The 15506-nt window shown below is 40.9% G+C and overlaps 1 protein-coding gene across 3 annotated transcripts; it reads right to left on the bottom strand.

Moving 5' to 3' along the window:
• Window positions 1–4332: 4332 nt before the first annotated feature.
• angel2 (angel homolog 2 (Drosophila)) lies at window positions 4333–14214 on the bottom strand. Of its 3 annotated transcripts, none has more exons than XM_038726529.1 (9): window positions 14037–14214; window positions 10231–11207; window positions 9471–9691; window positions 9080–9149; window positions 8421–8851; window positions 8177–8312; window positions 7319–7394; window positions 6785–6915; window positions 4333–6439 (listed from the first exon to the last, which is right to left on the bottom strand). In XM_038726529.1, the coding sequence occupies exons 2-9, from the start codon at window positions 11198–11200 to the stop codon at window positions 6276–6278; spliced, it is 2199 nt and encodes a 732-aa protein (XP_038582457.1). In that variant the 5' UTR covers window positions 11201–11207; window positions 14037–14214; the 3' UTR covers window positions 4333–6275. The 3 variants fall into 3 exon arrangements, with proteins under 3 accessions (XP_038582457.1, XP_038582455.1, XP_038582456.1); XM_038726527.1 differs by lacking the exon at window positions 14037–14214 and adding an exon at window positions 12454–12617; XM_038726528.1 differs by lacking the exon at window positions 14037–14214 and adding an exon at window positions 12454–12617 and having other exon boundaries at window positions 7319–7391.
• Window positions 14215–15506: the final 1292 nt, after the last annotated feature.

Below are 15506 nucleotides of genomic sequence, written 5' to 3'. Positions count from 1 at the left end.
CGCTTCACAAACAGCTTGTTCCCCACAGCCATCAGGACTCCTCCCTCTAGTCACCTCCTCACACACCACTGGCATGGCCAGTCACCAAATGTGTTCCTGTATTGTTATGCGCAGTCTCTACTATTGTCCATTTGTTGTATGTAGGCTATTATATGTATGTGATTCAGAGTTTAACATACTGTACCCGTCTCTGTTGTGTGGCTCATAAAACAATCTAACCTAAGGTTGCCAGTTCAAAAGCTTCACAGCAGTTCAACTAATTGGCAGACAAACACTCCACTTGGCAAGGCACTCTGCACTGTAAATCTGCTCAGTGGTCCACAACAAAAGACCGAGGCTCTTATGATCAGAGCTGTGGTGTGAATGTGAATAAAAGCATGAATTTTGGAAGGATGTTGCTGAGCAAACCACCAAACACGATGAACTTCAAGAACAGAAGACGACGCAGAAGAGAAACACGAGGAAGCTGCAGTGAAAACTATGATTTGAATAATGTTATTCCTCTTTGGATGACAGTCCTTTACACACTCACACTACACGACAGCCAGCCTGGCTTCTGATAAAATAATCTACTTACGTGCCACTGCAGATATGTGTGTGTGTGTGTGTGTGTGTGTTTTAGACTAGCACATGGAGGCAGCAGATTTATAGAAATAATCCTTCATTTCTCATCTATGTAGCAGTTTAGGGATTGAAACTCGCCTCACTCTGTGTGCCTATTTCTGTCAATGGGTTATGATGATGTAAGAGTGTGTGTGTGTGCGCGTGCACAGAGTTGATTCCCACCTCCCTCTGTACTGTGATGATCAAGCTGTGGACGGAGCTGTCAAGGTGAAAAAGCCACCAGAGCTTTTCAAAACAACAAGATGATTCAGTCTCCTATTTGGTTTCACATTTTGATTTAAATGATTTGTCCTTCAAGCGGCGCCAATTATAATTTCCATCAAATCATATCTACAGGGGGGTTAATAAACATAAAAACTAACTTCCCACCTCATGCTGTGTTTTAGAGCAGAAAAGTTGAGTTTTCATTTGCTGACAATCCTCCCTCAGGGCCCCTGCTCACATATAAAAAAAAAGCATTTTAGAAAAGAGAAAGAAAAGATTTAAAAACAAGTTGTTTTAAAAAACAGAAAAGAAAATCATGAAGACGTCATTCCACACTAAAGAGTGATGTTACAGTGTCCTGGAGTACACCTGTACATCATTGCTCAAACCACCAGAGGTCAGGAAAAAAAACAAGATTGAGAAGTTTCTATGGATGTTATTTGGTGCTGTGAAATCTTGTCACTGAAGATCGACCACTGTTAATCCATGTGGTTAACCATATTTATTATCAGCTCCTTTAGTTCATCTGCCCTCACTGTTTTATGCATTTATAACCGCTTATCCATGCAGGGTTGGAGGCGGATGAGAGACAAACAACCATACAAACACACACTATCACACCTAAGGGCAATTTAGAGTCACTGATTAACCTTCCTGCAGGTCTTTGGACGGTGGAAGGAAGCCGGACAGAACCCACGCAGACACGAGCAGAACACGCAAACCCCACACAGAAAGGCGACCAGGTTCCCTCACTGGTTAACACAAAGTCCACTGCTGCCATCTAGTGCTCAACAACTAAACAGCAACAAGGAGTTCTTTCCTGGTGGTTTCCATCTGCCACAGGATGCTGCAGCTAAGAAATCTGTTGAGCTCAAACCTCTGATGACTTTCTGCAGTATACAGGTGAAACTCGAAAAATTAGCATATCGTGCAAAAGTTAATTTATTTCAGTAATTCAACTTAAAAGGTGAAACTAATATATTATATATAGACTCATTACATGCAAAGTGAGATATTTCAAGCCTTTGATATAATTTCGATGATTATTGCGTACAGCTTATGAAAACCCCAAATTCAAAATCTCAGAAAATTAGAATATTGAAATCAATAAAAAAAAAGAAAGAAAAGCATTTTAAATACAGAAATGTCAGCCCTCTGAAAAGTATAATCATGCATATGTACTTAGTACTTGGTTTGGACCCATTTTGCATGAATTACTGCCTCAATGCGGCGTGGCATGGATGCTATCAGCTTGTGGCACTGCTGAGGTGTTATGGAAGACCAGGATGCTTCAATAGCGGCCTTCAGCTCTTCTGCATTGTTCGGTCTCATGTCTTTCATCTTTCTCTTGGCAATGCCCCATAGATTCTCTACGGGGTTCAGGTCAGCCGAGTTTGCTGGCCAATCAAGCACAGTAATCCCATGGTCATTGAACCAGGTTTTGGTACTTTTGGCAGTGTGGGCAGGTGCCAAGTCCTGCTGGAAAATGAAGTCAGCATCTCCATAAAGCTCGTCTGCTGAAGGAAGCATAAAGTGCTCTAAAATGTCCTGGTAGACGGCTGCGCTGACTCTGGACTTAATAAAGCACAGTGGACCAACACCAGCAGATGACGTGGCTCCCCAAACCAACACAGACTGTGGAAACTTCACGCTGGACTTCAAGCATCTTGGATTGTGTCCCTCTCCATCCTTCCTCCAGACTCTGGGACCTTGGTTTCCAAATGAGATGCAAAATTTGCTCTCATCAGAAAAGAGGACTTTGGACCACTGAGAAACAGACCAGTTTAAGACGCTTCTGACGTTGATTGTTGTTCAGGAGCAGCTTGACAAGAGGAATATGACATTTGAAGAACATGTCCAGGTCCCGTCTATGTGTGGTGGCTCTTGATGCAGTAACTCCTTGTGAAGCTCCCCCACACATTTGAATGGCCTTTTCCTGACAATCCTCTCCAGGCTTTGGTCATCCCTGCTGCTTGTGCACCTTTTTCTTCCACACTTTTCCCTTCCACTTAACTTTCTACTAATGTGCCTTGATACAGCACTTTGAGAACATCCAACTTCTTTTGCAATTACCGTTTGAGGCTTTCCCTCCTTGTGGAGGGTGTCAATGATGGTTTTCTGCACAACTGTCAGGTCAGCAGTCTTCCCCATGATTGTGAATTCCAGTGAACCAGACTGAGAGACCAATTAAAGGCTCAGGAACCCTTTGAAGGTGTTTTGGATTAATTAGCTGATTAGATTGTGACACTCTGAGCCTACAATACTGAACCTTTTCACAATATTCTAATTTTCTGAGATTTTGAATTTGGGGTTTTCATAAGCTGTATGCAATAATCATCGAAATTATATCAAATAAAGGCTTTAAATATGTCACTTTGCATGTAATGAGTCTATATAATATACTAGTCTCACATTTTAAGTTGAATTATTGAAAAAAATGAACTTTGGCATGATATGCTAATTTAAGTAAGTGTCTTTTTGTCACTGTGTATCAGGGCATTTTTACTTTACAAATCAGATATAAAACCTTCACTTAAAATCATTGATGTTTATAATTGCCCAAATGCCCATCAGTCTGGACTATATGAAAAACCTGATCAAACTTGTGTTTTTAGTGTTGTATTAGTATCTCTGTCACTTTCCGGGTTAGGGAGGGGAAGTGTCTAAATACTCTAATAGTAATACATGTAAATACTAGGTGTATTTGTCCCCTATTGTCTGTTTTATTCTTAATGTTTTCTTTAAATATTCGCCTCAATGTGCACAAAGTGCAGGGAAATATGACACAAAGTTCCCAGTCAATGTTATTCCCTGTGAATGGGGATGACTGCAACAATAGGTACTGGAATCTGGCCCTGATTGATACTGCTACTGTATAAGAACAGACATATGGGAGTCCTTGAAGCCTGTTGAGCAGAGCGTCTTGCTGCAGTGCGGAGTGATGCACAGAATACCAAGAGGTCTGAATCCTGAGTACACAGTGTTTCTGAGGGGAGCCGAGGTAAATGGTGCAACCATCTGTCACCAGCACACACACACACACACACGCTAAAGAGGCTTAAGATGTGGAACCAGTTTCACTGAGATTATGTGGAAATGGAGACAAATAGGGGAAAACAAAATCCTGTCGGTCCTATGAGAAAACAACAGAAAATACAGCCACTGGCAACTAAACACAAAAAACAGCAGTGTTCCATTATGAGAAAAACTACTCTGTCCCCTCAGACTGAAGAGGACAAAACAGCTGACTCCCTCAATGGATGGAAACAAAATATCTGTCTGCTGGTTTTAACAGCTATCTCAGCTATGACAAACGAACAGGGGAAACTTTCCAAATGCCACTATAAATGAGAACAGCCCTCTTTCTTCAGAAACAAACATGGGAAAAAGTCTAACATGTCTACAGTAAATGCACACAGTCCAAACTCCTTTAAAGTCGCTGTATTCCTTTAAGCAGTACGTGTGTTCCAGTGATGATGAAATTAAACCAACAGCAGCCACATGTAAACATGTAAACACACAACCTTTATTTACACACTGTAAACTGTCCAAAAATCTCTTTCCAAAATGTTAGAAAAATATATCCACTTGTTATTTGCTGATTATGTTAAATTATAGAAAAGTACATTTAAAAAGTTAAATTCTGACTCCAGTACCGTTTACACTTGATGGCTGACAAAACAAAACCTTTTACAGGTGTTTTATTGTGTTTTATTATACAACATTCAGTTCTTATGATAAATTGACAAATTTGATCAGGAATCATTTCTTACTGTACAGTGTTTTAATTTTAGGTGGACATACTGGTTTTTGGCACAGTGGATAATATAAAAAGAAACAATTTCCACGGTAATGATAGAGGGGCAGGTTTAAAACTGGTGCATGAAAATTTAATGAAAAGAGATTCCACAACTCAAACTGACAAATTTAATTACAAAGCCATTTTAACATTTGTCTCTTGTCTAAAGCTTTAAAACATGCTACACTCTGTATTTTTCATCACCAAATACTTCATGGTAACCTACTGGCACCCTCTGAAAATGTTATTTCTTTTTTGAAAGCCACATTTGTTGAATAATGCATGTTGATGCTGCACTAGGGCTGAACAATTAATCAAAATCTTATGGCTTACTGCAATTTTCAAATCGCAGGAGGTGCAATATTCGTTTAAAGTGATTTGTGTGACAAAATACCATTAAATTAAATGTTGTCATACTGCAGAGATCTCATGGCGTACATCATATTCTAGAGATTTAAGAAAACATCTTCGTTTGGTATAGATCCCTGCAAAAATCACACCTTAATTAATTTTTATGTGTTTTTCAATGAAAATGAGAACAATGATGTAAAAAATGATCATTCCCCCTAATACTGCAAATCATACCGCACTGCAGTTTCAGTCAAAATAATCACAATTACATCTTTTTCAAAATCGTTCAGCCCTATGCTGCACTACTGACCAGTTGCTCCAGACAGGAGCTAAATATCTTAACTGTACTTCAACAGTAACCGTCTGTAAATATCTGGGGGTGGTGTTGGTTGCTTTGCCCCTCTATCATGGCCAGAGCTATCAAATGGTTTTCCTCATCAGCAGCACTTTAACTTGAAAAGTGATAATGTACACGCCTTAAAAAATAGGAATAAAATCTGTCCCTTCCTGCAAACAAGATAAAAAAAAAAAAAAACTGATATTCTCTACAGCACGGGAACAATTAAACATCAAATTAAATGTTGGTGTACAACTGATGTACATATATACAGGTGAACAAATTTGTTTAGTTGCTCCCGAGAACTGCATGAACAGGGAAAAAACCATCCTGATGATTGTTTGATACCCTGTCAATGATCGATTTTTAGTGACAAAATCTGTTCTTTCAGTTTCTAACTTGATAAACAGGGACTCTGCATGTGAAATGTCCTTCTGCCTTAAAGATGATCTGAAAATTAGACACCCAATTATGTAAAGACTAGATTTTTTTTTTTTAAAACTAAAAACTTCTAAAAGTTTCAACAAAACTAAAGCTCAAGTACTAAAAAACATTCAGCCACCAGTCTGATCTGAGCATTCAGAAAACATTTGGACGCTGCATTAAATCTTTTATATTTTGCACTTTAGCAACAGGATTCCTGCAGTTTTTAGAAGTCACATAACATTACACCCACACATGTGATTGTTTAAGTGTAAAGAGTAGAGCATGTTTCTCCTTGGATGTCACAATTTTACCAGCCAGCTGAGTTTGAGGAAAAATGTTCTTTACGACAGTTTGCTTCCTGCAGAGAAACCAAAAAATGAGTGCCTGTGCTTCTCAGTGCAAACTGACTTTAATCCTTTCATTCAGTCAAGTCTTGAACGTAAGAGTAATTTTTCTGTGTTTCATCAACATCTTAAACTCATCCATCTTCCCTGAGCTGCACTGTCAGTTTTCTGGTCGTCCAACGACGCTGTGTCAGCGCCGGAGGCGGAATCGAGCAAGAAGAGGAAGGTGATCAGACGAGTGATACTGATTGGGCAGACCGTTGACTTCCTCCAGCTCCGACTGGCCGACCAATGACAGCCTGCCCAGCAGCTGGAGGCCCCGCTCACCAGGAAGTGAAGGAGGTGTGATGGGTTCTTCCCAAGTAGAACAAAGTGCAAGGAGAGAGGAGGAAACAGAGATGGTAGTGTGACAAGTTAAAAGAAAATAGAGGAAAAGTTGTCAAGAAGACAGAAAGAAAGAGAGAAGAGTAAATTGCTAAGTTTGATCAGAAACTGAGCTACTTCTTTAAGTCAGCATAATGATTCTTAATCTTGTCCTTGTTTACTGAGTTTTGATCAAATAACTATTGATTTAAATACGTTATTTAGTAAGACTTCTGTTAAAATGTTGAAGTAGCTATAATTGGAGATATTTTAAAAGTGATTTCAGTGGTGTGTGTGTGTGTGTGTGTGTGTGTGTGTGTGTGTGTGTGTCAGTACCGGGGCTGTACAGGATGTAATCCACGGTCATGGCTGTGCGCGAGTGACAGGTGGTGATCTCAGGTCTCCCATCAGGCATCAGGCGGTGCTGGTAGGACGAGTGCAGCTTCAGGCTGTGCTCGATCCTCGCGCTAAAGAAACACGCACACAGGGTTAGAGTGTGTGTCTGTTGGTAAAGACCGCAGACTCTGCTTTACACTTGGACTTGGAGAAATAAAACATGTGGATTACATTTATTTCATACTATCAAATCAAAATGAACAGAAATGTCAGAATTTAAAGTATTGATGCTTTAGGCTCAAACTCATTTTGCTGATATAAAAGTGAGCAGGAAATAAGCATTAAATGCTTATTTTGGATTTCATTCAGGAGTTCGTAATTTGTTGTTTTTTTGCAACATTTTAAAACATCAGCAAAAACTGCTGTGATGCTGTGTGTGCACTCAGATGAATGTGGTCGAAAACCTTGAGAGAGGAATGAAGGGAGGGAGGAAAGAAAAAACAAGAGTAGACAAGAGAGAGGGAGAGATTTTACCTGTTAAAAGCAGCAGCAGCAGCAGCTTTAGTGGCAAGATCTTCTACAGTCAGATTAGAGATCGCTCCTTCTACTGCTGAGAGAGAGAGAGAGAGAGAGAGAGAGAGAGAGAGAGAGAGAGAGAGAGAGAGAGAGAGAGAGAGAGAGAGAGAGAGAGAGAGAGAGAGAGAGAGAGAGAGACAGAGAGAGAGACAGAGAGAGAGAGAGAGACAGAGAGAGAGAGAGAGAGACAGAGAGAGAGTCAGTGATGAGGTTCAACGTTCAGCTGACAAACTAAACAATAAACTAAACAGGATTTACACTAAGCTTCCAACCTAATCTGAGTTAAATCACAACAACATTAATCCAAGTAGCACTTGGAGAACTGATACCATCTTTGGGAAGCCAAGAAATAGTCCACAACATAACCAATAGTCCATAATGTCCTGTTTTTAAAGCTTTAGGAAGGCAGACTTTATTAACTCTGGCTCCGAAGCTAAGCTAACCTGCTCTCTGTAGCTTCATATTTACTTTTCAGTCCTAAGTGGTATCAATCTCCTCATATAACTCTCTGCAAGGAAAGCTACAACTGCCTAAAGTAAATGACTTGCAACAAATATTCATTTATCTAGGACTAAATAAAATCGAACAAGAGCAATAAAATATTAGCCCGAGCTAAAGAAATCTGATGCTAAAGTAGAATAAAAAAAACTGTTACTAAAATTAAACTACTAAATAACTTAAGACTAAACGAGGCTTAAATGAACAACTACACTAAATTTATTTCACTGTATTTAGATAAATGTGCCTAAACAAGTGTTGGGCTGTGAGCTGGGTCTTAAAACAGACTGAAGCGTACAGTTAGTTCAGTTCGTGTACCTGTGGGGCTGCTGGGGGAGGACTCAGCAGAGGATTTGTTCCTGTACTGACACTGATGGTTGATTCCCAGACTGTGAGACCAGATTGGAGACGTGAGGAGACGCTGAACTCTGGGGATGTTTTCCTGTCCCGACACCTGCACACACACGCGTAAAGTAAGCTGTTACAGAAATGTTATGAACGTTTTACGATTAATTGATTAATCAGTTCATTCTTTCAGCACTACTGTGTGTGTGCGTCTCACCATGCCGATCTGCAGTCCTCGGTACTCCAGGCGGCCTGTGGTCAGAAAGCTGTACAGCGGACTCCAAGGGGTGGAGTTAAAGTCCCCACACAGCACAACCGGATTGGTCGACCCGTCCGGGAGGCAGGACAGCTTCCTGATCTCAGCCAATAGGATCGCCAGCTGGGCCAGCTTAATGTCACCACGGCGAGGGTTGTAGAGGAGGTGAGTGTTGGCGACGCAGATGAAGGTGGAGGGATCTGACTGGCCCACGGTGTCGTTAGGTTGCAGCAGCACAACCAGTCCCACGTTATCCCGGTCGAGGAGGGCGTCACCGGGGCGGAAAAACTCAACGGGATTGAAGGAAAGGAGCGACAGGCGGGAGGTTTTAAAGATAACAGCACAACCATCTGGTTTACTTCCTGTTCGCTTCTTGTACTCACACTGGTAACCTGGCACACACACACAAATATATTCATGTATAATAAGAGGAGAAAACACAGATATATACACAAGAACACAAACAAGCACATGCATAAAGTTTGTCTTTTCACAATAAAAGCACATTAACTGTAAAAAGCAGAAACATGAAAATGCATTTGTGTATTTTAAATAATTTCCATCATATTGATGGTCACTCACAAGGAGGACACGCGCACACACACACACGCACACACTACCTAGTGCCTGTAGAGCAGGTTTGATCTGGTTTTCATAGTGGTCCTCCTGGACTTCTTGAAGACACAGGATCTAGAAAAAGAGATTTCCCATCGTTAATATTATTTATTTAGCTGTATATGGTCAAAAGTATGTAGACACCCCTGCCCACATAGTTCTGTGTACTTAATGCTACAGTATCCAGTAATTTTAGTATTGTATGCTCCCAGCTTTTTGGTTTATGTTGTTCACACAGCAGCATATTAATCCCCTGGTTTTACACTGAAGCAACGCAGGCTTTTGGCTATTCAGTGTTTATCCTTTTAAATCCTGTATCTTACTGCTACGTTCAACTAGGACAGCCGTTTACCCTCACAGGGATCATTAAAGTTTCTTGTGATCTAATCCACTCACATCAGCGCTGTGGTGCTGGATCTCAGCAAGCAGGTTGGGCAGCCGGTGGTTCCAGGGCAGGATGCCGGGGTTACAGTGTCGGTACAGGTAGGCGTTGTCCTGCAGCAGCTCCTGAGACAGGATGTTGTATGACATCACTGAGAAGTCAAACGCTGTGCTGCCCCCTGGTGGTTGGACATCAGTACTGCAGGTAGGTGAAAACTCCCAGTGTCTCCGAAGAGCTGAGGGGAGAGAGGCAAGGAAGGCGGGGAGAGGAAAGATTAATAGAAGAATTTATAAGTTAGATGTCAGGAAGCTCCAAACTCAGGAGGGTTCATATACTAGCACATCCAATCGAGCACATAGCAATAACAAAAAATATACATGCCACATTCCTGGTTTGATAGTCACAGTGAATCCAAAATCAGTAACTTTAAAACTAGTGACCAGTCACAGTCAAATGCTCCTACATTTTGGTTGTTTCTTTACCCAACCAGACAGTTTTAGATGGTAACAAGACAAGTTTACTTCACAGGAAAAGAAAACAAGCAAACATGGATGATGAACAAATTTATCATTGAAAAGGATACCTATATCTATATCTACCTAAAACGTTTCAAATCTTTGTAATTTTTTTCCTACAATAACATTAATTGGAACTCACGACTGCTTGGAAGGTGAAACTAAAAACAAACAAACTAGAACTTATAGTACAGTATAAGACAGTTTGTAGTTTATGACTTAAATAATGCAAAACCTCCTTGGAGAAGAGTGAACTTACACTTCACTGGTTTAAAGTCTTCCTGTTGTTTGACACCTGGCCAGGTCCCGGGTGGAGGAGGCTGTCTGTTGGCGCCGGCTACCTGCCACGGGTTTGGTGGGGTGGTGGTGGTGCAAGGCTGGGAAAGAAGCCCCGTCCACTGGCCTCCATCACTACTTCTGTCCCTTGACTCTGGTCCTTTTGTCCTCCTCTCACACCCTCCCTGCTCCTCTGTACCCCTCTCTTTGAACCAGGGGTTGGGTTTGTGCATGTGAACTGTATCCTGTTCAGGTTTTGACCTGGGGATTTGAGTCCTAGACCTTTCCGGCTGTGAATCTTTATGCCCTCCTTGCTGATGTGCGCTCCTCCCTCGATTTGGGGTTTCATTTCGACCGGCGCTGTCTTGTCGCTGTCTGTCTTTATCCCCAGTTCGAGTCCTTTCTGCATGTTTATCTCTGCTGTTTTCCCTACTGACAGCTTTTCCAGCTCCATTCTTCCCTCGGTCTCGACTTCCATCTTTGAAGTGGTGGTTTGGTCGAGGACGGCTGTCTGCGCTGGAATCCAGGCGATGGTGCTCCCTCTTGGAGCCTCCATCCTTGGCCTTGCCTCCTGTCGCCCCTGCTGCTGCTCCTCCTCTGTGTCCTTCCCTTTCTTCGACGCCCCTCCTCTCCTCTGCACTCTTCCTCCGTTTGTGAGGAGGCTCTCTGTCTGGCCGCTCCATCATGGGACCGGCAGAGGTGTGGAGCGAACAGGAACTACCGCCAAAGTAAAACGTCCTACCAGAGTAGACCTGATGGGCTGCTAGGTAGGAGCGGGGGAGTCGGGGAGGCCAGGGCGGAAATCCCTGCACCGACCAACATGGACGGGGAGCTGGGATGTAACGGGGGAGGTAGGAGGAAGCACTGCTGCTCCTGAAGCCGGCCCTGCAGAGAGCGGGACGGCTGCGGGGAAGGAAGGAGGAGCCGGAGGAGGTCAGTTGGCGGAGGAACATGGGGCAGCTGGAGGTGGTAAAGGGAGATATTAGAAAAAACATGTAGAGCAGAAACAATTAGTTGATCAGTGTTATAGTTGTGGATCAAGAGAAAATCAAGCAGCAATTACTTATTAACTGATGAATAATTAAAATAAACTCTTGAGCAAAAATGCCACAAATATTCTGTGGTACCAACTTCTTAATTGTGATATGTGATAGGAAACTGAACATCTTTGTGTTTGGGCTGCTGCTGTTTACTTTCTCAATTATTAAATATCAATTTTAACTATAAAAAAAACATGTGAAAAAATGTGTCAACCGCCCAAAACCCAAAGATTCTGTTTACTATCATGGAAAATGAAGGAAAACAGCAAATTACTCAAACAATCACATATTGTCATAATAGTTAACAATCAATTTTCTGTTTATTAACTAATCGATTTATTGAATAATCATTTCAGCTCCAGTTCGTTGGACAAAATCAGCGTTTGAAAGACTTCATGTTGCCTTTTGTAAAATTTTTTAGACCACAAAAAATTATTCATCAGTTAATTAATCAAGCAGCCGTATCCATGTGAAACAGGCGGGAACTAGATCAGAGGGAAGTCGAACAGATGCAAGAACAATTGGAGAAGAAAGTGACGCAAAGTTTATTGCAAATATCCAGGACTGCAGTTAATGATTTATTATGATATTAAAGTTAACCTGACATTTATTGTTTAACTAATCATTTGTTTATTCAATAAATAGTGAAAGATGGACATCACAAGTTATGAGAGAACACACCACAAAGATATTTACCATAATTTAAAACAGAGGAAAGCAGCAAATCCTCATATTTAAGAGGTTGAGAGCAGCATGTTTTTACGTTGACTGACTACTGTCAACAGATAAATTGACTAATCCTATCAGCCCTAGAAAATATAGAAACATCCAGTGGAGAGAAAACATGTTTGTATTATTGTGTGAACGTTTTGCTTATTGTCAGCTCTCCACAACTTAAAAGTAAAAGCAGCCCAAAGCAGCTAAATTAGCTGCTAACAAGCTAAGTTCACCTAAAAAGTCTTCAGAGAACTTTTACAAATACTTGTGAATGTTTATACAAAAATACTCTAACACTTACAGAACAAATAACAAGATAACGTCACGTTATAAGTGTTGCTGTGACTTTTAAAAGCTGCAGTCAGTTAGCAGGTTAGCTGTTTTTAGCCGAAATGAACATGAAACCACTCAATTGTTCTTATTTTGTAGCCCAGCTCACGTTAACTTACTTCCCTCCGGAGGTGGACGAGACATCGTTTAGGTTTCCGCTTGGGTGCATCTACAAAAATCACTGGCATCAAGCATTATATTTGTTTTAATCCGGTTTTGGTTTTTATTGAATCCAAAAAAAACGACTCCGAGTCTTCAACATAAGACGTCACCGCTGACGTGTCACTAAGCGTCGCGGAAACCTGTGCTGCCTTCAGGTACTCCAGCTAAACTCGTATTTCTCAGCTAATACAGTCCAATGTTTTTTTCCCCCCTTATTGTGAAGCCTATTAGAAAGACTTTTCTTTTCGGGATCTGCTATTTCGACCATTTTAAAGTATTTTTTAAAAATTTTATTAAAAATATTTTTTACTCCAAATTTAGCGCGTAATTAACATGGTGGTGGCGATGGAGCAGTGGATAAAACACATGCCTTTGGTGTGAGAGACTCGGCTTTAATTCCCCGCAGGGACATCCACCAATGTGTCTCTGAGCACGACACATCAGAGGCGTGCGACCTCTGACAGGTATAACAATTGTAAGTCGCTTTGGATAAAAGCGTCAGCTAAATGAAGAAAAGTGTTATTTAGTATTACAACATCAACAAACAATTAAATCTATAGTTCGACTTTTAGTTTCTGCTAAATCTGCTATTTCGACCATTTTAAAGTCAGAGAGAGTCGGAGAGTCTGTCTGTCAGCAAGAAGCTCAATTACATTCAGTCTCAGAGAGGCTGATCATTCCTGAGCATCGGCTTTGATTGACGATGATCATTTCAATTTCCCCTGAAACATTTTGCCTAATACATCATTTCCAGTGTTCAAAACCATATTCTGGTTTATTCAATAATTAATTCACAATCGGAATATCAATAAATAAAAAGGCAGACAATGAATAAATAAAAGAAAAGTTAGTGTGCCAGTCTGAGCAGGACACATATTGTAGGTCCTTCTTCTTGTGTTTGTTAAACAGGTAGCCTAACAGCCACAGAGAGAAGATGTGAGCCTTAGCATTATAAATTAGTGGGCCTATATAGCCTAGTGCACGTGTGCAGACACAAACTCCATCAACAGTCTCTACAGCTTAGAGCGAATGCAGCTGATCCAACTGAGATCAGCTGATCCAACTGAGATCAGCTGGTCCAACTGAGATCAGCTGGTCCAACTGAGATCAGCTGGTCAGCTGGTCTGAAGGACAGGAGATCCCATTTCTCTAATAACATATTTCCTCTCCTCGCATGGTTTCCTTGCGTCTCCCCGTGCATCCCCGGCGAGAGAGACTAGGACGCAAGTGAGGAAAAACGCAATAGACGCAATTAAGAAACTTGAGATGTGGCAACTGAACGGACTACAGCCACGTCGGTACGGCGGGGATAGTGGCCCGACTGAAAACGCAGATCACGACTAGGCTACATCATTATTTTTTTTACATACAGTCTATGTTTTATGGATAGAATCTGGTAATGTCACGGTTTCTTACGCATCACTCGTTAAGGCCAAATTCCGCAATAAGAATAAACACGAGCATCGCTACGTTTTTTTTTTCTTTCACAGGAGCTGTCGAGAAAATAAGGATGACGACACCAAAAGGTCATTTTACTTACGTGAAAGCGAGTCCCCTTCTTGAAGACAAACGGCTTGAAAAGACAAAATGTCAGCTTCCAGTGAGCGACATGATGGGTTATTCCATGTCTTTAAAACAATTCGCAGTTCGGAGCGGATGGATTAGTATTAGCTGGGTCTTTAAAGGGGACCGATGGTCTGAGAGAAGAGAGGGGCTCCACAAACACATCCTCTCCCTCTCTCTCCCTCTCCCTCTCTCTCTCTCCCCGCTCATTTTCTGATGGAAAGCTGTGATCTGAGTATTAAATAGACCTACTCAAACAATACATCCCCATAACAAAAGAGAGTGCCTCCTCTTTAAGAGCAGAATGATTTATTGGGCAGACAGAATATCACTTTTTGTTATTATATTTTGTTTTGCTGTCAGGATCATTTACCCAGAGTTTCTGACATTTTACCCACAGTGTTTACCTCTAAATAAGTCTACACTCTTTCGGAGTCAAGGCGGTATCTCGACATGCTCACACAATAATGTCAGAAAAAGTCATTATGTAGCTATAATGGACATGGAACTGTGTATATTTCTCACAGGTAGTCACTTTTATGTAAAGTACTTTCAATTGCCTTGTTGTAGCAAGGGAAAGAAGTAATACCACAGAGTAAAAATACTCTGTAAAAAGTAAGTACTTCATTCAAAATCTTACCAAAAGTACAAAGACTATATGATATTATAATATTTCATATCACTGGATTATAATTAGTAATGCATTAATGTGTAAGCATCACTGATGTTGCAGCTTGTAAAGGTGAAGCAAATTTCAGCGCCTTCATATACTGCTGGATATCTTAATCCATAATTTTACATTTACATTTATTCATTTAATAGTTAATACATCGTAACTGATTAGTTATTTGTATTTTGTATTAATAATCTAAATCTAAAAAGTAGCCAGTATCTAATGTTTTAATCTAATAGTGATGCAGTAAAAAAGTACAATGTTGGCTTCCAAAATTAGCATAAAATTAAAATACTCAAGTACCTCAAAATGGACAAATTACACAAACATTTAGACCGAACAAAATTATAAACGCAACACTGTTGTTTTTGGCCACATTCATCATGAGCTGAACTCAAAATCTAAGACTTTCTCTATGTACACAAAAGGCGTATTTCTCTCAAATATTGTTCACAAATCTGTCTAAATCTGTGTTAGTGAGCACTTCTCCTCTGACGAGATAATCCATCCACCTCACAGGTGTGGCATATCAAGATGCTGATCAGACAGCATGCAGTATGTACTGCACATGTGTGGCCACAATAAAATGCCTTTCACTGTACTGGGGGGGTCTGGAAACCAGTCAGTTTCTGGTGTGTCCACCATTTGCCTCACACAGTGCAACACATGTCCTTTACATAGAGTTGATCAGGTTGTTGATTGTGGCCTGTGGAGTGTTGGTCCACTCCTCTTCGATGGCTGTGTGAAGTTGCAGTCAGGTCGAGACCCCGATCA

Source organism: Micropterus salmoides, unplaced genomic scaffold (genome assembly GCF_014851395.1).
Source record: "Micropterus salmoides isolate LMB-PRFRI ecotype aquatic unplaced genomic scaffold, ASM1485139v1 Ms_hic_scaffold_18, whole genome shotgun sequence".
Lineage (NCBI taxonomy): Eukaryota > Metazoa > Chordata > Actinopteri > Centrarchiformes > Centrarchidae > Micropterus > Micropterus salmoides.
This window is presented reverse-complemented; position numbering and strand designations above follow the sequence as displayed.

Bases quoted from the DNA above. Each gene is read 5' to 3' on its own strand.
- angel2 (XM_038726527.1), bottom strand. From the start codon at position 12,503: ATGCACCCAAGCGGAAACCTAAACGATGTCTCGTCCACCTCCGGAGGG. The intron at 8,313-8,420 runs GTGAGACGCACA...GTGTGTGTGCAG, and splicing joins GAGGACTGCAGATCGGCATG to GTGTCGGGACAGGAAAACAT. The intron at 6,440-6,784 runs GTACTGACACAC...CTACTTGGGAAG, and splicing joins TTACATCCTGTACAGCCCCG to AACCCATCACACCTCCTTCA.